Here is a 22,485-nt window from a genome sequence, read left to right on the forward strand (position 1 = left end):
ACAGATATCTAGACCCCTCTCCCCATTCTTTCTTTATTCATTCTTACTATTTACATAATATCCTTAAGGGTGCTCAAGAAGATTGGAAAAGGATGTGTCAAACTAATACACACCAAATTAGAAGCTTGCATTATTTAATGTAGTATTACATTATACATAGTACACAGTATATAAAACCAGTAATATTTTTAAAAATATTCCTTAACCCAAAGGAATGACTCTCTAATGGTGGAAGTTAAAGAGTCAGCAATGGGAGAGATTTAGGTTAGAAATCCTTCCTGGCGTTCCTCCAATTACACCAGAGTATTTTCCTACTCTGCTTACTTATAAGTCTGTCCCTGGACACTTTTATTGTTCAATGGCAATGAAAACATATTGGGATTTGGGCAATAAAATGGTCCAGTAATCTCCCACATTCCTCATTTAGTAAGGTGAAATACACTTGAGGGAATTACTCTTTCAGAAATACTTGCCTTCTCAATAGCTCCTTGATTGAATTGCCTTAGACAATTTCCACCCTCTCTCCTTTCAAATACATTATTAGAAAATTAAGAACTAACCTGTTCCCTTCAAAACCAAAAAGAACTGCTCTACCATTGTCTGTCACCACCCACAAAAGGTGTGGCATTTAAGACTAGGAACAACCCTAATTATGTCATCTATGTACTGTGGTCAGGTGTCCTTTTCTGTTTCCTCTTCCTTTTGCAACCTTTACATATAAAATACTGCTTTCTTTACAGCTAAAACAGTTTCCCTGACAAGAACAGTGCTTTGTAGGCTACCCAACTAGTGGGTTCCCTACATCCCACCTCTCCCTCCTTGTTTTGTCTTGCATGGAAATGGAAAGATAGTAATTAAAACCTCATATTGATCTCTATAATGTAGAATAATGTAAAAAAAAATTCCCACATATAACAATGAAAACTGCATTCATGATAAAATGAGATGCCAAGTCATTGGTCAGTGAATAAACATTTATTAGGCACATATAATTTGCCTAATTATAGTGCTAAGACAATACAGGAAAACTTGTTGATTTCATTTCAATGAACATTTATTATTTGCCTTATTATATGTGAGTCATTGCATGTAGGTCAGTGATGAAAAACCTTTTAGAGATGGAGTGCCAGACCCCACCTCCACCCTACCCCCAGAATAAATGCTATGCTTGCCCCACACCTCCACTGAGTGCCAGGTGCACTCTGCACTCCACTTACCCGACGCAAAGGAGCGAAAAAGTGACCCCATTGGGCTGCTGGGCATAGGGTCAGTTAATGTGAAAAAATGTCCTCAGGTGTGGTAGAGATGGGGAGGGAACAGTTCCACCAGAGTCCCTCTGCCTTTCTACTAATGAATTCTGGCAAGGGGAGAGGTGGCCATATTCCCACAGAGAGTTCTACATGCCATCTTTGGTACCTCTGTCATAGGTTCGCCATCACAGTGCTAGGATCTAAAGATGCAAAAGTTTTATAATGCTACTGTGCCTGCCCTCAGGGACTCTACTTTCAACTAAACAAATTGATTCTCAACATTAGTTTTTATTAACAAAGCATTTTTTCACTATTTCTAACATTGAGGTGTGTAACCTTGGAGTCATCCTTGATTATTCTTTCTCCCTCACCCTTTATATTTGACTGGAGTTAAGTCTTCTTTCAAGCTCTCATTTCTGAAATCTTCCTCCTTTTCCATCACAGAATCATTACCTTTCTTCAAAGGTCCCATCACCTCTTACCTATGTCACTGCAATTATCTCTTTTGTTCTCTCTCTTCTCTTAGTTTTCCTCCATGTAGCTGCCAAAAGTCAAGTCAAATACATATGGAGTGCCCGTTATATACCAGGCACTGTGGTAAGCAAAGGAAATAGGAAAGGCAAAAAGAAATCACTTTGTCCTCAAAAAACTTACCATATCCTGGAGTGGGGAAGGGACATAACATGTAATTAACTAAGTGTGAACTAATTATCTATATAGGATTCATTGGAGATCATCTCAAAGGTAGATGCTAATACTATAGAAATCTAGGAAAGACAGAAAATGAAATTTGATCGAGTTTTGAAGGAAGTCCAGCAAACCAGGAGGCAGTAGTAAGGAGAGAAAACATTCCCAATATATGGAGGACAGTCTCCATTGAAAGTTTCTAGCATCAGGAAATAGAGTATCTTATGTGAGAAATAATAAAGAAATCTCAGTCACTGGACTGTACAGTCTGTGGAGGGGAGTAAAGGGTTAAGGAACTGCAAAGGTAGTAAGGGGTCAGGTTATAATGAGCTTTAAAAGACAGGATTTTATATTCAATTCTAGAGGTAATAAACACTGGATTTTATTGACTAGGAGGATAACAGTCAGACCCGAACTTTGGGAAGACCATTTTAATAGCTGAATGAAGGATGGACTGGATTGAGGAGAAACTTGAGGCAGGAAGGTCAACCAGGAGGTTACTCTGATAGTCTAGATGTGAATAAAGCAATGAGGATTATATATGGTAAAAGTGTCAAAGGACAGAGTGGAAAGTAGACAAAGGATGTTATGAAGGTACAATTGACAAGACATAGCAACTAATTGTTAAAGGAGGTGGGAGAGATTGAAGAATTGCAGATGGCATTTTGATTGTGAGTCTGAGTGACTGGGAGTATGGCAGTGCCCTCAGCAGTAATAGGGAAGTCTTCTTGTGCTATGTTTTTGTTCAAAACCCTTCAGTAGTTCCTAATTTGCCCTGAGGATAAAATACACATGTATTATTTTGCCATTGTTGGCCCTCCACAATGTGATTTCAACTTACCTTTCCAAGAACATTCTCATTGATAATATTGATAACTAAGTATAGCACTTAGTGGTAATAAGTAATATGCTTTAAAGTTTTCCAAATCCCTTTAATCTACATTATCTTTTTTGAACCTCACAGCAATTGCATATTCTAAAAACAAGGTCCCCATTTTTCAGATGGAAAATAGAATGAGGGAGGTATACCTTGTCCATAGTTTACACTCCTAATACATATCTGAAGTAAATTTTGAACCCAGGTCTTTGTGACTCCAAATTCATCTTTTTATCTACTATCATGCTATCTTTCATTTCCCTTTGTGCATTTTGCCATCTAGCTCTCAAATGAGCAGTTCCCTAAACTCAGCATTCCCTCCATAGCCATTTGCACACTTGGAATAGATGCCTTTCTCTGTGCCTCAGTATACCTTTGTATCTCCGTAAGGTTCAGCTAAGATTGTCCACTCCTCTAGACAGTCCTCACAAATATTCATACTTTCTCCTCTGATTATCTTGTATATACTTGTCTATATACATATATGTACATGTAAATGTGATATATTCTTTCAAAAAGTAGCATCTCCCTGAAGGCAGGGATTCTTTCATTTTTGTAAAAATTTGGGTCCTACCCTCAGCATTTGGCACTGTGCCATTGACATTTGGCAAGGACTCACGAGCTATTTCCATCCTGCAATTTCATCAGTGTGGTAATTCCTAGAGTAGAACTTATTTCCACTAATGCAAATCAGCAACTCCTCTGAAACTCATAGTCTTAGACAGTCACCTTTAGTGGTTAAAGGTTTAATTGTCCATGTTCACAGCCAGCTATATATGTCAGCATTAGGACTTGAAATCAGTTCTCCCTAACTTCAAGGCAAGACTGTTTATGCTCTACTAATATAACCCTGGGAAAATGTTCTAACCTCTCTGGGCATCAGTTTCCTCATCTGTAAAACTAAATGTTTGGACTTAGTAATCTCTAATTTTTCAAGCTTTAAACATATGTGCCTCTTACCTATGATGCATAAACAGCTTGCCTTGCACATAGTAGGCACTGAGTTTGAAGGCAGTTGAATTGAACTTGAACCAGTGGTTGATTTTCTTTTAACCTTTCAGATAGTCACAGTCCATGCTGCCCAGACTGTATGCATCAGTGGGGCAGGGATTTAATGCATTTCATTGGTATTTGGGGGAAATAATTTCCTTCAGTTGCAAGTTGGACCAAAAGGCACACGTCTTTGCATGTAAAAAGTAGCTAAGCTTTATTAGCCATATGGTAAGGTTGATTATGGCGTATTACCTAATACAGTTCTATAGTCAAGTGTGAAGGCAGAAGGGAGGAGTTTGGGGTTGAAATTAGTGTGGTACATTTTTTAAAAAGCATTGTTGCTGTGTAGTTGAAATGCTTCTTCTCTTATAAACCCACTGGTACTTTTCCATCTGTGTCCATAACTAGTCCTATGGTAGTGATTACTTTCGAATACATAAACTTCTCTTTGTGATTAATATATTTAATTTTCCTGTACTGGGCAGTAAGGTATTTGTCTCATTAATAAAGAAAAGAGCATTTTCCAGTACTGCTACTAAGTGCTAAAGGACTGAAAAAAGAGATAGACACAGAGAAACATACACAGGTACAGTCAGAGAGAGAGAGTAAACCAAAGCACTTTAAAAATAAATGCAACATTGGTAACATAATTACCATGACAGTTATGGAAAGTTAGTGTCTTTTAACTTTAGGGCTGGATTTCCAGTCCAAACATGTCTCTAGCAATTAAATGTATATATAAGTAGGCTATAGCCTCGTAGAGGGCATATGCTTTTTTGGTTTTTACTTCTTATCTGTGGCACCTACGATAAAGCTGGAATTTAATTGATGCTCTTTGCACCCAATATTGGCTAGGAGTGTAATAGTTACTCACCAAACTACTCCTTCCTGTTATCTGTGGGAATTATCATTGGGCTTGATCTGTTTCCAATCTGGATTGATTCACTTTTTCTTAGTATTTCTGTGGGGTAAATCCACAGGGGCTTACCATATAATGCTAGATCAATCACCAAGACCATACATGGACCTTAACATGGCCAGGAACAAGGATTACAGACATGAGCTACTAGTCCTGTATTTATTCATTCATTTTGAAGTAGTTAATTTCAAAACACTCTCTTTCCTGTTTCAAAAAGCTTTCTTTGCAATATAATTAATTCATTAATTGCCTTTATTTAATTGGGACAAGTCTAAAAAATCTGAGACTAGCTCATCCACCTACCAACAACATTTCTTTTAAATTATCTAGTTCTTTCCAATAAAGGTTTGCTTTAAAATTGTAAATTTTAGTATATTTCTTGAATTTGATCCAATAAATTTTGGACTGATACAAACAATTTTTAAAAGGAAAAAAATGAGTCTTACAATTTCCAAGAATATGATAAAAAATAAATAGAAAGTAGAACATCACTGTTAAAAACCATGAACTTAGTCAATAGTTCTTCTTAATATATAATAATATATTTTGTGAAGGTAAGTCTTTGAGAGTGGCAACTCTAAATTCTCCCAGAATTAAAAAAAAATTCACATTTATATAATGCTTTATGGCTTTTAAAGTAGCATACCTATATTGTTCCCTTTGAGCCTCACAATTACATTGTGAGGTTATAATATCCTTTTTCCAGAGGGAGGAAATTATGATTTGAAGAATGATTTGAACTCATTTACATAGCTAGTGAGTATTAGTGGAAGAATTTGAATCCAGATTTTCCTGCCTAGATTCCATTTACTATATTTTACACCCTCCTTTTCTTTCTAAAAAATAGATCCTCTCTGCAAACCTCTCTAAGTAACATACACAGAACTTCTCTTCACAGGTTTACTTTGTTCTTCTCTGAGAAAAATTATTAATCCAATATAGTACAAGAAATGCCTTGCTTCTTGAATTTCATCCACAAAACGATTGAGCAGTCTGAAGGTGATTGACCTAGTGAATGAAACTGTCCTTTTCTGTAATGAAAGATTACGAGTTCTCTATTATAGGGTGTCACTATATAACACAATGTTGTTGCTCAATCATTTCAGTCTTGTCTGACTCTTTGTGACTCTATTTGGAGTTTTCTTGGCAAAGATGTTAGACTGGCTTGCTATATCCTTCTCCAGCTCATTTTACATATGAGGAAACTGAGATAAACAAGGTTAAGAAATGTGCTCAGGATCACACAACTAGGAAGTGTTTGGGGCCAGATTTGAACTCAGAAAGACCAGTCTTCCTAACTGTAGGCCCAGCTCTCTAACCACTGTACAACCTAGCCTACTCTGACAATTACCCAGTTATACTGCTAAAGCAGATAAGTAATCCATAAAAGTAGATGGAGAGGAAATTAACTATGATGTCTGTTAGTCTAGTATGACTAATTTAATTGGAGAATGGGCAGGTGTCCTCTTCCCTTTGGGCAACAAAAATAAAGTCCACATGTTTTTGGCAAATAAAAAGCATTAGTCTCTTCATGGCCCCTCATTGATCTTCCATATCAGTTTAAAGGGAAGGCTTTTAAAGTGATAGTTGCTCCTGGGTCACTGGAATACTTGTCATTTTCAGTGAGACATTGCCACATATGCACAGCAATAGTGATTTCTTTTGTCTCAAATATGTTAGATCTTTCAGGGATCCAGTGACTTGACTACAAGTGTTTCATGGAAGAATTAGTTGGAACAGTAAATGCTGATATTAATGAGTCCTCCTTTTGGAATATTAAAATGAAGAGCACTTTCTATAGTTTAACTGAAGACACCCAAAGGAACAGAAAGGAGGAAAATGCTACAAAGGAAGGATTCTGAGACAACTACCCCCCAAAAAAATAAAACATTGGAATAATATATGATATTCCTTACTATATGGCACTCCATCCTCAGTCTTTGTGCCTTTGGACAGGCTATCCCACGTACTTGAATATACTCCTTCCTTAGCCTTCCCTCTTAAAATCAGATTTCTTTTAAAGTTCATTTTAACTTCTATCTTTATATTAAGACTTTCCTGGTCCTATTAGATGCTAGTTTTTCCACACACACACACACACACACACACACAAAATATATCTATTTTGAATGTATATATGTACACTTTGCCTCTCTAAATAACTCCATGAGTATAGAAATTATTTCACTCTTGTTTTTATATCTCCAATATCTAGCAGGGTGTTAGGAATATAATAGGCACTTAAGAAATTCTAGTTGATTGATTGGTTGATTAATCTATTTTGCCTGACAATCATTCATCCATGCTGGGGTTAGAAATGATACATACCTCTGTTGTAAGACAGATCCTTAAGATCCTAGGAATCCTTAAGAATAACAGGCTTCACAATTCTGAAGAACTTAGGACAGAGAATGCTGGAAAAGAATGGAAAGAACTGTTGGAGTCAGATGCAGATCAAGTATACTATCTTTCACATTAGTTTTACTATGATTTCGTTTGGGGGGTTTAGTTTTAGATGAATATTCTCATATTCTCTTACCACAATGACCAATATGGAAGTGTGTTTTGCATGATAATACAAGTATAACCCAAATCAACTTGTTTACTATCTCTGCGAAGGGAGGAGAGAAAGGAGGGAGGGAGACAATTTTGACCTTATAATTTCAAAATGTGTTATGTTGAAAATTATTATTACATGTAATTGGAAAAATAAAATGTCTTTGAACAAAAAGAAAAAGAATGTTTTTCAGATCTTGGCAGGAAGAGGAATTCCACAGAATTCTTAAAGACAGGATACTTCAGCTAGAACTCTGGGGATCACAAGTTCTTTCATTCTTCAGGGAAACTCATTAATATGGTCAGGCAATTTAGGTATTTTATAGGAAGATAGAATGTCCCACGCCAAATCCAGGTAGATTTACATTTCTAAGGTCATAGACAAGAAGACATTGGTCAACCAGTAAACTAAGTTTCTACTCTGGAGTCTTCAGGCAAAAAGATCCAGCTATGAGAAGTTTCAGAAGAGAAAGAAGTATCAGTCAGAAAGAGAGACTATTTCTATAGGGCTTATTAGATAATATAAAACCAGGCAGAAATTCTTTGTTTGCTTTTTAATGGACTACCACAATCTCAACAGAAACAATAACAAAGGAATAAGTCAACAAAATAGAAAAATAATCATTCAATTAGAATTTTTGAATTAATTTTTAAGAAAATCTTACCCTCTATTTTAGAATCAATACTTAGTATTGGTTCCAAGGTCAAAGAGCAATAAGGAATAGCCAATTGAGAGTAAATTATTTACCCAAGATCACACAATTAGGAAGTATCTGAGGTCACATTCAAACCCAGGATCTGCCACTTCTTGACCTGACTATCCACTGAGCCACCTAATTATTCTTAAAATAAATTTTCAGAGTACCACTTCTTATTAGTACATTTAGACTAAGATAAGTCTTCTGAAGAGAGTATTCCCTACTGAAAAGTTATACTTTGATACTCCAAATAAACTCGTGTATTCTTCCTTCAAATTCTCATGGGTTGATGCTTTATTCCATTATTGGAAAGGATGCCTGAATTAATGAGATCTTTATGAGAACTAACTAAATTTATGAGATCTAATGAGAACTAACTAGTTCATTTGGTTTTATTGAGATGTGCTTTGGCTAGTTTATCAACAAGGTAGACCTCACAAAAAAGACATTTTTCTTTTCTTATCTTCTGATACAGAAAGCAAGGCTTGCAAGAATCCGAGCTGCCAAGAGTGGAAGTGCCAATGCTTACATGCAGAGCAAACGAAATGGATTACTGAGTAACCAGCTCCAGGTAAAATACTGAAAAGTTCCTTCCTACTTAAAAAAAAGGCCCCAATCATTAATGTAACAATGCTTCACACCAAGCTTAGCCTACCAGTTGTTTTCTTGTCATTTGCCTATTTCCTTTCCCTAGCTATGATTTCCTTAGCATAAGGAACTGGGAAAGAAAACTTCCTTCATATACAAATATACAATATACAAAATATACAAAAGCAACTACTCTCCAAGTTACAGTCTTGGAGAGTGGCTCTTTGGGAAGTTAAGTAACTTGCCCAGAGTCACACATTCAAAAATTTTCCAGGCTGGAATTCAATCCCAGGATTTGCTCCTTCCTGGACCAGTTCTCTGTCCATTATGCCATGCTGCTTCTTGTTTGAAAGTTTTAGCATATACTGGATAATTATGAAAACAGAACAATAAATGTACACCAAACCCCAACTATGGCAGGTTAGCATCAATGCTCTGAATTTTGAATCAATGATATTTCCAGGCAATATCATTTTTCTTCTCACACCCTGACCCTCAACCATCCTTGTGCTGCATTTTCAAGTGTCCCCAAGAGACATGTATCTAGGGTGAGGCCACAGGGCTTTGAACAATGTCAGCACCCTCTATGTTTTGATGTCCAGCCTGGAACTAAGTACTTCAGCAGCATTCCAACAATGGAGCTCAGGACTAATTAGCAAGAGTAATTAGTCAACATAACACTCTACCAGATGGTAAGCTGATAGTTATGCCCCAAACAAGCTCTTCTCTAGCCTGCTTCTGCTCTCCCTCCCTCTTAAGAGAGACACCCCAACAAAATTTGCTGTCCTTTTGCCCTGCTTGCCCCAGGTGCGTTTCATACCTCTTCTCCACACATAAAAATTGCTCTACTTTCCAATTAACTTGGAGTGTCATAAAATTCTACCCAAATCTTAATTATTGAGTTCTCTATGTGTCTTTTAATTTTAAACCTCATATAACAAATTCTTAATCTGGGACCTTTCACTTTGATTTTGAAAATATTTTAGAAATGGTATTTCATTTTTTTAAAATCTCATGCATTTTGTTTCATACATTTAAACATATTATCCTAGGAAGGGGTCCATAGGCTTCAGGAGACTGCCAGAAAGGTCCATGACAAACAAGTTAAGAGCTCTTGACCTGCATGGATTTTATAATTTCAATCATCCTAATAACAAAAAAAGCTTTGAGATCTGTAGTTTGTTTCATGCACAATCCTTTTTTTTTTTGTTCTACTAAATATATGAAAATGCTCATTTTATTTGGCATTTGTTAAGAATAAAAAATTTGAAACAAAATAAATATATATCTAAGAAATGTAATCTTTCAGAATGTATCTATTACATATTTATTTAAATTTGAAATTAAGATGGTCACAGACTGACCCAAAGTTATAACACTAGTTGAAGGTTGAAGATTTAAAAAAAAAGAAGCTTTCAGTGTCCAAAATAAGGAGACCCACTAGCCATTTTGACTACTGACCATACAACTCAAGAGCTATTTTTCTGTCTGTGGGTTTTGCTGACAAACACTCCAATTATGGTCCATTGTAGTCTCAGTCTGTCTTGTAGAAGCATGTGGCTAGCATCCCCATTGTTTGCAAATAATATAGACAGCAACACTGTATTCTTTGTGTTTACAGTCCTCTGGAGAAGATGAACAGGCCTTTGTTAGCAAATCTGGCTCTTGCTTTGAAACCCAGCACCACCACCTGCTTCACTGTCTGGAAAAAACTACGGTAAGGAGATAGCATCAATGCCTTCCCCTGTGCCACTAACAATCTCATTTGCTTTTACACAACCCTGTTGCCTTTCAGCTTTTTCTTTTTCATAGCGTGAATCCTCAACCTTGTGCACAGCCAAGTGCTAAACTGCATTGGATGCCTGTTGAAATTTCAATTTAGAAATCTTTTCACATCTGTATTTGGGAAATGTTTATGTACATGGTATTCTGGCAATTAAATGGGAAACCGAATATTTAACATTGAGCTGCATGAAAAAAAAAAAACCCACTTTTCTTTCACAAAAGGCTATAAGCTCTGGACTATAGTCAGGGAAGATTTCTTTTTTCTCTAAATGTCCTTGTGATTTTTGGAAATATTGACCAAACAGAAAAAAGATGTTCCAAAAGTTCTTGATAACCCAACATAATGATATTGATCAAAATAAAAAGTGAATAATAACATTATTGTATGGTACATCCAAATTTGCTAACCACTTTACATGTTTTGCCTCACCTAGACCCTCACAGAAAGCCCTTTAGGTACAGTAGAGTCACCTAGAGCCTGACAGCAAGCTCAAGAGGTACCATGGAGTCCCCCTTTCCCCTGGAGTTAGACTATATTCTGAAGTATGCTGATTTTTGTAAAGTTAAAATTACCTTTGAATCATGTAACCATGGAAAATATTCTTAATTAATTTTTAAAAATAAAATTACCATTGAAAAAATAAGTCACCCAGAAAGAGAAGTTGTAATATCTTTAAACTTGCATAGCTGGAAAGGAGCTAAGTAGACTAGGGTCTTAAAAAAAAAAAACAACAGCCTGTTCTAGAGATCAGGAAGAGGTGATATGGTTGCTAAGGAAACAATTGAAAGTAAACTATATTTTTCACTATACCCAGCTATGCCATTGATAAGGAGACAGATGGGAGCCAAGACTTCTATTCAAACAGAAGAAAACAAAAAAATAGGCTTTAAATAAATAAATAAATATATATATATATATATATATATATATATATATATAAAGCTATCAGAGAAGTTGATGATTGGAGAGAAAATACTCATGAAAGGGCTTCGCACATAGATGTGATTATATTTGAAGGTGCCATGCCATACCATTCTATAATTGTTTCTATGTCCTGATTCATTATGAAAGAGCAGAATGCAAAGTCAAAGGAAACAGTGGGATCCTTCCAGTTGGCCAGATACATATTAGGTAGGAAGGGAAATAAGACTATCCTCAAACTCCCCTACCTTATGATGAAAACTAGATTCTAGAATCATGCTCAGGAAGGTGATAGGCTCTAGAAGTACATGTGAACTGAGAACAACAGATTCACATCTACTCAAGCTTAGTCCAAAGTCTATGTGGCATTGTGAGAGACATTTAAGTTACAATTCGTCCCCCCCCACCTTCCTCCCTTACTAGTGCTTATACTTGAATTCACATAAGTTATATGTACTTATGATGTAACTCCATGGTACAGCTGAAAGTTTTAGCCTCATTTCACAAATGGGGAATCTAACACTTAGGTTCAATAACATGCTTATGGCCATCAGGTCCTCAAAAATTCAAGACCAGTTTAAGATATCATCTTAAGTCTTTGAAAAATAAATATAATACGGTAAAAATTAAGTCTCTTTTGTGCCCTATCATCATGTTAGGTACTATAGTCTAACTTATTTTATAGCTTAATCAGTTTGTTTCCCCTCTCTAGCAACTTCTCCCCCCCCACCCCCCAGGGCATTTCAGTGTACACACAGAGTAGACTTCATTAAAATATCACAACCACTGTCAAATTTTATTAGGTTTAGGCTACATTTGGAAATAAATAATTCACTTAACAGTACCAGATCTTAAATTGGACTACAAAGCAGTTATCTTCAAAACAATATGGTACTGGCTAAGAGAGAGAACAAAGGATCAGTAGAATAGTCTAGGAATAAATAACTTCAGCAAGCTAGCATTTGATAAACCCAAAGATCCCAGCTTTTGGAATAAGAACTCACTATTTGGAAATAAATAATGTGTTCAATGAATTTAAGATACTTCATAGTTACAGGCTGGAAAACATATTAGAGGTCATCCATTCCACCCAACTGATGATCATACAGAAAAAGAACCTGAAATCCAGTAAAATTAAGTGATTCATTCAGGGTCACATAGATAGTGAGAGACAAAAATGGAATTTAAACTCAGACTCTGAGGTTCAGTACTCCTTCCACTGCATCATACTGAGGAGTTATGTAAATTTTACTATTACTGAGCATATTCTGCATGTACTCTACCAAAATAGTCTTCTTGATAAGGTAAGGAATAAGATTTCCAAAAATAAGAGAAAAACACTTTATCATAATTAAGCAAATGGTCAAGGATCTAAATTATTGCCTAACATAATAGGTTATCTAATATAAAATCATTTTGATTTGGCAAGTATATATTTACATTTTGGGAAACAAATACCAATAAGATACAGTTTTTTTTAAACCTTTACCTTCCGTCTTGGAGTCAATACTGTGTATTGGCTCCAAGGCAGAAGAGTGCTAAGGGCTAGGCAATGGGGGTCAAGTGACTTGCCCAGGGTCACACAGCTAGGAAGTGGCTGAGGCCAGATTTGAACCTAGGACCTCCCGTCTCTAGGCCTGGTTCTCAATCCACTGAGATACCCAGCTGCCCCCTAGATACAGTTTTTTAAAAAACTAATGAAGAATTGCTCTCCCAACCAAAATTCTCATTCATTCACATGTGAGAAAAACAAATTTCCCTTAATTTTTAAAAATACAAATAATCTATCATTATTTTTACTTAGCACTGAAATTAAAACATTCTACTTATGTTATATTCAATATTATTATCCTATAGGCACTTATTATTTAATATCTATTTCTGCGATAAGTTGGATTTCTTTATATAAGTAAATGTATCCTATCCTGTACTATTACCATATTTTGTTCCATGTGTCCTCTGAATTGTATTTTATATGCTTAATACATTTACTGAATTTAAGTAATTTTTCTTATGCATAGTACACTGTGAAAATAAATAGTTTGGATAATTCAAATGCAGCTTATTCAAGTAATAACTGGTACAAAGAGTACCTTTCCCAAACACATTCTTCTTTTTTTTTAATTCAGAGTTATTTTCCCCTCTGGGCAATGCAGTGAGTTTATGCAGGCAGTATTGGTTATTTGTGTTTGAAGATTATGTGATTATTCAAGGATTATTGTGAGACCTTTCATGACATTCATAGGCCCTGGACAGACTTTGCTCTTTCATTAGGGGTAAGGGAAGGTAGTTTTGTTGCTAGTACAGGGTTGAAGGAGAGGGCAGAGAGAGAAGGGGGGAGAGGGAAAGAGGAGGGGAAGGGAAGGAGGAAGGAGGGAGACAGAAACACATACAGACAGACAGACAGAGATGGACAGAGATAGAAAGAGAAGGGAGAGAGGAGGGAGGAAGGAAGGAAGGAAGGAAGGAAGGAAGGAAGGAAGGAAGGAAGGAAGGAAGGAAGGAAGGAAGGAAGGAAGGAAGGAAGGAAGGAAGGAAGGAAGGAAGGAAGGAAGGAAGGAAGGAAGGAAGGAAGGAAGGAGGGAAGGAAGGAGAGAAGGAGGGAAGGAGGGAAGGAGGGGAGGGTGGAAGGAGGGAAGGAGGGGAGGGTGGAAGGAGGGAAGGAGGGGAGGGTGGAAGGAGGGAAGGAGGGGAGGGTGGAAGGAAGGGAGGGAGGAAGTGAAAGACAAAGAGAGAGAGGGGAAGTAAAGCAGAATAGAAAAGAAACAGTGGGAGAGAGAATATGGAGGAGAATTCCTCTACAGGAGCAAGTATAAAACATTTGCTAATTAAGCTATTAGAAATAACTCTATTATTGTGTAATCGTCTACATCCCAAGATTTAAAATAAAAACTGAAATGAAAGTATCGTAAAAATATAATTTTCTAACAAAAATAGTTTCTTTGTCACTATGAAAATGTTCATATGAAGCAGAAAAACTGAATAATGATAATAAATATAATAATAATAATAATAGCTAGCATTTTTAAAGTGCCTTAACGTTTGTAGAGTGTTTTAAAATTGTTGTCCTCACACAACTGAGAAGCAGATGAGGAAACTGTGGCAGATCAAAGTCAATTGACTTGCCCAGGATCACATAGTTAATACATTTGTGAGGTCACATTAGAACTCCTATCTCCCTTATTCTGGGTCCTAGCTCTCTATCCACTGCCACCTACAAAGCCTCCAACAGTCTTCAGAACACTTTCTTATGTATTTTTGGTTGTTGGAATTATTTTGTAGCTAGGACCTCCAGAAGATACTTCATAACTTACTTCTGCTAGCAACGTTTTACATTCTTATTTTTTTAAGATCCAAATGTGTGTAGTAGATGTTGAAGAGACATTGTTTAAGGATTTGGTCTTCATATTGGTGGTATATCAATACATAGAATTGAGGGGTCAAGGAAATACAAGTTAGGAAGTTGTTTTGTTTTATTTTTACCAAAAAATACAAATCGAAAACATCAGTAGCTTTGAGATTTTACTTGAAAGTATGAATGTTCATAGGATCATAGGATTTTAGACTTAACACTCTTTGAACAAAAGTATTAACTGTGTGGTCTATGGCCCATATTCTTACATTCAGTCCAAACTAGATTAAAATCTAAATGAGAAATGTATAAACAAATAAAAATAAAATATAATTTTAGTATGTGGGTTTCTAAGTAAATGCATGCTCACAGGTATCCTTAAGTACAGTTTTATGGCCTTCATTTCTATTTGAGATGGACATTCCTGTCTTAGTCCATCAGTCCATTCAGAAGGGGAAAAAAGGCTGAAACTTGGCCCTTTTTCAATAGAATTAAAAACTGTGCAAGGTTTAAAGGCATGGCAGCAAGAATGAATTCCTAATATAATTCTGTAATGTATCTCTCCTTTTTTTCCCTTTTATGCCTTCAACCCATATTCTTAATGGTGTTGGACAGAATCATGAGTTTGTGGATGAACAAGTTTATGAGGAGAGCTGCATGGAAGTTTCAACAGTCAATCGCCCTTCAAGTCACAGCCCTTCTCTCTCATCACAACAAGGTGTCACCAGCACTTGCTGCTCAAGAAGACACAAAAAAACTTTCCGGATCCCAAATGCCAATGTATCAGGGAGCCGCCAAGGCAGTGTACAAGAGCTCAGTACAATCCAAATCAGGTGTGTGGAGAGAACACCCTTATCTAACAGGTACTTGGAATGTTAAACTTAATCTGAGCTGATGACATAAATTGTCCTCACTGCCATGACAAGTGTATGAGCTCGCATGTGAATTTACTCATACCTAACTGTAACACAATCTCACGCAAGCTGCCAGAGATGTACAACTGAGATCAAAGCACTCAATGTAATGGGCAGAAGGAGGTCAGGTGGATATGCACATGTACCCAAATCCATTAAGAAAGAAAGTAATAGGAAGAGTCAAAAAGGTAAGGGGAAGTGATATTTGCATTCCACCTTGATAAGCATGCTTCCTTCTCCTGAATGGGCACACATGCAAGTCTCCTTGCATTAAGGAAGCCCTTAGATTCATCTTTTTTAATTTAAGAAAAATAATAACATTTTTGAGGGCCTTTTGAATGTAAGTAGGTGCTGTAGAGACACTGCAAAGGAATTGAAGCTCTTCTACTTGCCCTCAAAGTACTTAAAATCTAAATGAACAGATTCAATTAATACAAAAGAAGACATTTAAAGATACTTATAAAAAACTTACCAAAGTACCAATTGACATGATCAAAACTAAGGCAACAGCTATACTAAAACACTGACTCAAACAAGAGATGTTGTCAACCAAAAAGCATTTTTGGCAACAACAAAAAAGTTATCAATGGCAATTTTTAAAAGTTAATTCAGACAAAATGTGTTCCAAGTTTCTTTTCATTGTTTTCTTTTCTTTCATGTGTACGTGAGAAGTGCATGTGTGTGTGTGTGTGTGCAACAGTCTATGAAGAGTCTAGGCAAACAGCTCAGGCTGTGGCTTTTTAAAATATAACAGAAGGCTTTGGAAATACAGAATTCAAGCTTCTAAGAGCTTAAAAGGGTTTTGTTTCTAAAGTCTATCTTGTTTACATACAAACCATCTAAAGTAGGCAAGAGTGATGTGCATTAGAGAATAATTCCATTCTCAAAATATAAACACCAGCAGCTCATGGCATGCCATTTTAAAACCATCATCTAGGTAGTCTGAAGCAGATTTTTTACAAAATAATAATAATTTCTAAGGAACTTTTTAAATGCCATTGATGTCAAGGGTATTAATTCTGTAAGTATAAAATTTACAGATTAGTGTTAGTTCTAAAAATGTAGTCTCAGAAATTTTGAATGATCTTAGCAAAGTCAACTGATTTTTAAGCATCTTGTGAATGTCTTTAGTTAATATTGACTGTGTTTGCAGGTCCATACTATCTACTTCATTTTGCTCTTTTTAAAAAAGTTACCTAAAATAGTCACCAATATTCTTAGACTTACACATTTGATTCATAGAAACTAAAACATCTTCACCTCAGTTCTGTGGTAGTGGCATGTAAAAACAGTGTGAACAACTTACCTTTTTTCTAAATCCATTCTTTCCCCATCAGCCGATCCAGTTTAAATGCCAAAATGGAAGAGTGTGTTAAACTAAACTGTGAGCAACCTTACGTGACTACAGCAATAATAAGCATACCGACACCTCCAGTAACAACCCCTGAAGGCGATGACAGGCCAGAATCTCCAGAGTACTCAGGAGGAAACATTGTCAGAGTATCTGCTTTGTAAAACAATTCGAATAAAGACCAAGTGCAGTTGAGTCCTGACTGTGAAAGGGTTCTAAAGAGGAAGATGGAAGAAACATCCAGTCTTTTACAAATTAAACAGCAAAATGGAAAGCCGGTTTATAGTGAAACTAAACATTGTTTCCAAACTTAAGGATGTGCTTCAAGGCCACCAAATGGCATTTCTGGGCATACAGTTTGACCTATCATACAGCGGAATAATCTGTGATCCTTTGACTTTATAAATGAGCACAATGAAATGCCTCCCATTGATGCTTCTTAAGATAAGAACTCTTTTTTAAAAAATAAAATGAAATTTAAAAAACAACTTTGAACACTATGTTCCAGTTGAATGAAAAAACACATACGGAAAACATTTTGATAACATGTTTTTTCCTGTAAAACAAACAAATGTGAACATTGGCAAGTATATTAATGTTTAAAAAAAAAAAGAAAAAACCTCATATGACAGGTTTGTACTGACTGAAAGGAATACCATCATAATGCATGCTGAAATTCTTTGGAGCAGTGATCTCAGTTTACTTATGTTGTCTTCAGATTAGGCATGATAAACTTTAACTGTAGAAAGGGGCATTTCTGGGCACTTACAACAAGCTGATTGTTCACATTCCATGGTAAACTCTACAAATAAACTCCTCTTAGCAGCGCAGTCTTTCTGGCTGAGATGCTCATCTGTGAGCCTCCAGTGTCCAGCCAGCTCAGTATTGATTATCATTTCACTTTGCTTCCTAGATACTGTTACAACTGCAATAATCCATTGTACACCTGTTGTATCAGGAATCAGGACTTTCTGTTTGTTTGTTTTAATTTCCAGATCTCCTTTAGTTAGTAGCACAGTTAGGAAAAAAAATCTTTAATGTAGCCCAAGTTTTTAGTGAGTTTTAATCCAAACTGTGGTACCATAGATGTGTTTTTTCCCAGAATAGCTTTTATTGTCCACTGTAGTCCTGTGACGCAGTGCATTGTCAGTTCCTGTATTTCTAGCTCACCTCTCTATTGACATTTCAAAGGTTTCCCATTAGCAGCTGGATTAACCTCTTTTGTAGTACCAATGGCTTTCCTACTTTTATATTAACTGACAAGGTCTCTTACTAGTGAAATATGATAATCGACCCCCTTATCAAAAAGTAGAAGGGGGCAAAGGAGTTATCTGACAAATGAATACTTATTAAACCTCTTTGCTGTTAATGACTAGCCCAGAAATCAAATTTATCATGAGGTGTCTTGTGCAAACAGTCCTAGTAGGCTGGGACAAATGTCATAGCACCAAGTAGTCTTACAGCCGTACCTACACATTTTTCTACTTCTTTTGCTTTGAGTCTGATTAGATTACATTTTCTCAAATATATTTTGAGAGTAACTAACATGATTCTAAATATGGAGCTCAAGCTAGGAAGCTTTCTGTACCAATACTTAAAGAAAGATTGCTTTCTTCCCTATTTTAGGAAAGCAACACAAATCTTTTCTAGAAAGAGATTCCTATAAACAGCAGTTTCCTCCCATGAAGGAGGACAAGGTGTTTGGTGATGCAAACTTGATCTCTGTGTACATTAAGTGGAAACGTGTTTATATTTTAAAGAATATTGTATCAGCAGACATGTCTGCATGTACCAGTGTGAACAGTTTTATGTCAATCCAAAAGCTCTGTCCATTCCAAGATTCTACTACAAAGGATACAGTTTAACTTCTATGTGTGTGTGGGGAAAAGATTATTGTTCCCCTTGATTTTTAATGTTTGTCATAAAAAGAAAAAAATGTCATCCCCATGTATACCAAATAATTTGTGACTTTTTTTAAAAAGTAAGATTTTACTTGCTTTACATTTTTATAGTTGCCCCAGGACAACGTTGTGTACACAGTAGGCACTAGATAAATGCTTACAGAAGGAAAGAAAATAAGATATACTCAAATTTCCTTGTAAAGAACTGGCTTCACTCCTAATCTTTCTTGAACAAATTACTAATTTGCCAGCAGCTTGAAGATTAATCATTCCTAGAGCCTGCTTCTTATCACTTTTTGCTTCGAGGTTGATTGTACAATGAAACTTCTTTGATAACAGTTAATGAAATTTTTGTTATTGTTGTTAAATATAGACTAAGGAAACTGCAATTCAGGAATACTTAGGATTTTAACTCCTTAATTACCAATTTTATTTTTAATGTCCTAAATGTTTGAGAAAATGTGGCAAAAATTTTCCAGTTGGTAGTTTGGCCCCCTCTTCCCACTCATCACTTATGCAAAACTTTCATTTTTTTCTGAAATTAAAAAAAGAAAACTTTTTTGGTGTTTTAGGTGATTTTCAAATACTGTGTTGGTAGTGAATGACTGTTGATGACTGTGTAAAGTGCATCTGTACTGTAAATGAAATGTAATTATTTCTGTGTACCATATGGAGCAACCAAGGTTGTTGTTTTTGACAATTTTGTTTGAAATTCATATATCTTATTTCAGAGGATAGCATAATAACTGCGTTGTGCTGAAAAAGAAATAGACATTTGAGGAATAATAAAATAAAACATCTGCATGCTTGAACAGGACTAATGGATTTTGCAATAACTAACTTCTCTTTCTAGACTGTTTTTTCCTCATTTGCAAATTCTGAGGACAACAGATTTAACTTCAAAAGAGCACACACTTATGCCAGATCTTCTGGGGGGAAACTCTCAACAGTCATAAGTGGCAAAGTGGGATCAGTAAAACGTGGATTCTCATCCTGCCTTTGACACATTTTGACTGTGTCTCCTGAGGCAAGTCACACAACTTTCTCCATGGGCTCATGAGCAACTCTCTACAACCTTAACTTTCCAAGGTATTATTACTGATGCATATTGGGGAGAGTTTCCACAAGATGTACTCACAGGTTCCAACAAAAAGAAAACATTTAAAGCTAGATAGCCATTAAGATTATTATTCTAGTGTGACATCTAGATAGCATGAGTCACCCATTAAAAATAGCAAATTGCAGTCAGGAGTTTGAACTTGGGTACAATTTGGTACTGGTTGTCTGCTGCTGGTGGTGGTCGCAATTATATGTCACTATTGCTACTATATTTCAGAAAGAGGATCTGAACCTAGATCTTCTTTATTCTGAGGCCAAACCTCTATTTTTCCATATCTCACTAGCACTTACAAGATTGTGAATATAGGTATAAAAACTATATATCATATGTGTCCTACTCAAGTATAATAACTTAATTTCCAAGTAATTGCACAAAGATTTGAAATGCTACCTATAAGCAGGGGGCAAGGAACAATGCTCACACCATAGCGTCGTTGATGCTATACCTAAATGTCTAAATATCATGAAATTAAGAAGGGGAAATTATCTTTTTAGCTATATACCACATCAGATGCCTTGAGTAATCATTTATGTCGCATAGTATTAAAACATTTTAAGAAAATGGATTCCAAGATTCACATCACTGATCATGGAAAGAATAATTGGGGAAGATTGTATAGAAGTTTCAAAAAGAGTATCACTTCAGAAGAAAATAGTCTGAGGGAAAACAGTATTTTTTGCATCATTTAAAGAACTATAACCTAAAAAAGGTTCATGTTTTATAGTTTTAAGGAAATATGCCAATAATAAAAACTTCTCTAGTGAGTAAAACTATATCTAGATAAGAGTATAGCCAACTTATATAAAGGTATTTATTCAGGATTTGTTAAAAAATTGCAAATATAGATGGTAACATTACTTTCTTGAAGCACTAGCTTGTGGTAAATGCAGTTTCCCCAATAATACTTTATTCTGCCCACTATAATGCCCAAAGCTTAGTCTATTCCCAAGAAAAGTCTGCTCAATGAACCATATGCCAATATCTTTGTAAATAGAGAAAGTGAAGGGTTTTTCTTGAAGTGAAGCACAAAGATGGGGCAGATGATAAAAGGAGAAGAGGAAAATGATAGTTCTTTTTAGCACAGAAATTGAACCTGAAAAGAGCTAGTCAACCTGTTCATCATTCATTAATTTAACAAACATTTAAGTGTCCACAATGTGCTATGTTATACTAAGAATTGGGAGAGATACAAAGTTTAAAGAGATAAAACATGATTCCTGCCATCAGGAAGCTTACAGTCAATTGGCTAGGTATAATACACATAGAAGCTACAAGAGAAAAAATAATTTGAAAATGTACCTGAAGAAATATGAAACAAAAATCTGGGAAATTCAAGAGTAAAGCTTCATGAAGGAGGCAAATTGCCTTTTAAAAAATTAGTGAAGTCAACAGGCAAAAAAAGGAGCAGGCAAACATTCTGGGCAAAATGAAGTACTCACACACACACATGCACACATGAGAATTTCAAAGTTAGAAGGGCCATCTGTAGAATCTTCTATATTCATACTTTCTTCTCTATTTCATTCTGGGTCCATTTTCCTGCCTATATTGGCCTATATCTATTTAGACAACAAACTTGTTAACTTCTTCACTTAGACCCAAGAAAGGCATGAAGTTCTCCCCAGCAATTTACCTTTAAGATCTGGGCATATCTATCAGTCCAACCTAATAGAGAACTGTGGACCTTGAGAAAATGTGCTTTTGATTTCAAGTGGATGATGCCTGAGTGTTTCCAAAGAGAGGCTGCTATTCTTCTCTCTAGCATTAGTATGATTTTTGTTTTATTATTCATTCACAGGTGCAAGAGTGGTTACTGCCTTGTGCTGAGTACTTCATAAGAGTTGATCATCATCATTTTGTAGGCACAATATAATCAACAAAGGAAGAGTTGAAATTGTATCCACTTCAATTGATTGTTTATGTTCATCTAAGCTTTCTGAAAGATTTGGATAGAATCTGTTCTTAACAGAAAAGAAGAAAATAATTATTTTTCCTGAATCCTAAAGAGTTACACAAAACAATTACAACAAAGAATTTTTAATTGATAGTTGTAATACTTATAAGGAAACAGGTCCTATAGCATGATTCTGATCTCAAGCCCCTGTCCATCATTCCTTGCAACCTTGCAAAAATAGAGAGGAAATGAAAGGAATGGTTAGACATGGAATCAGAGGACCTGAATTCAAGTCTTGGGATCTCCCTTTTTTATGTGTTACCATGGTCGTGCCTTTTCATGTCTCGGGGACTCAGTTTTCTTATTGCAAGATAAAGATAATAATATTATACTATCTTCCTCATTGGCTTGTTGATAGGAAAGTGTTTTGTAAATTGAAAAATACTTTATAAATATGAATTATTAGTATGGAGAATCCTTCCTCTCACTCTTATTGGCCCTTCTTTAAGCATGGAGTATGTCCATCCCATTGCTAAATATTTTTTCATCTTTCATTCCTTGGGTTTCCTTTTGATATTAATTAGATCTTTAGGTAATTGACTATCACTACAAAAAAAGATACTTTTTCCATAAATATTCTGACTACTTGTCTCTAGCATCAGAAGGTTCTGACTTAAG

At 35.7% G+C, this 22,485-nt stretch overlaps 1 protein-coding gene across 2 annotated transcripts in view; it reads left to right on the plus strand.

Moving 5' to 3' along the window:
* Nucleotides 1–19,605, plus strand: part of KCND2 (potassium voltage-gated channel subfamily D member 2) — a 594,735-nt gene extending 575,130 nt beyond the window's left edge. The window contains exons 5-8 of one of the 2 annotated variants that reach the window (XM_056799626.1): nt 8,456–8,551; nt 10,190–10,285; nt 15,243–15,490; nt 16,879–19,605. In XM_056799626.1, the coding sequence (XP_056655604.1) occupies nt 8,456–8,551; nt 10,190–10,285; nt 15,243–15,490; nt 16,879–17,056 (618 nt within the window). In that variant the 3' untranslated portion in view covers nt 17,057–19,605. The remainder of the gene's footprint in view (nt 1–8,455; nt 8,552–10,189; nt 10,286–15,242; nt 15,491–16,878) is intronic. The other variant, XM_007504201.3, reaches the window with a different exon arrangement.
* Nucleotides 19,606–22,485: the final 2,880 nt, after the last annotated feature.

This window comes from Monodelphis domestica, chromosome 5 (genome assembly GCF_027887165.1).
Source record: "Monodelphis domestica isolate mMonDom1 chromosome 5, mMonDom1.pri, whole genome shotgun sequence".
NCBI lineage: Eukaryota > Metazoa > Chordata > Mammalia > Didelphimorphia > Didelphidae > Monodelphis > Monodelphis domestica.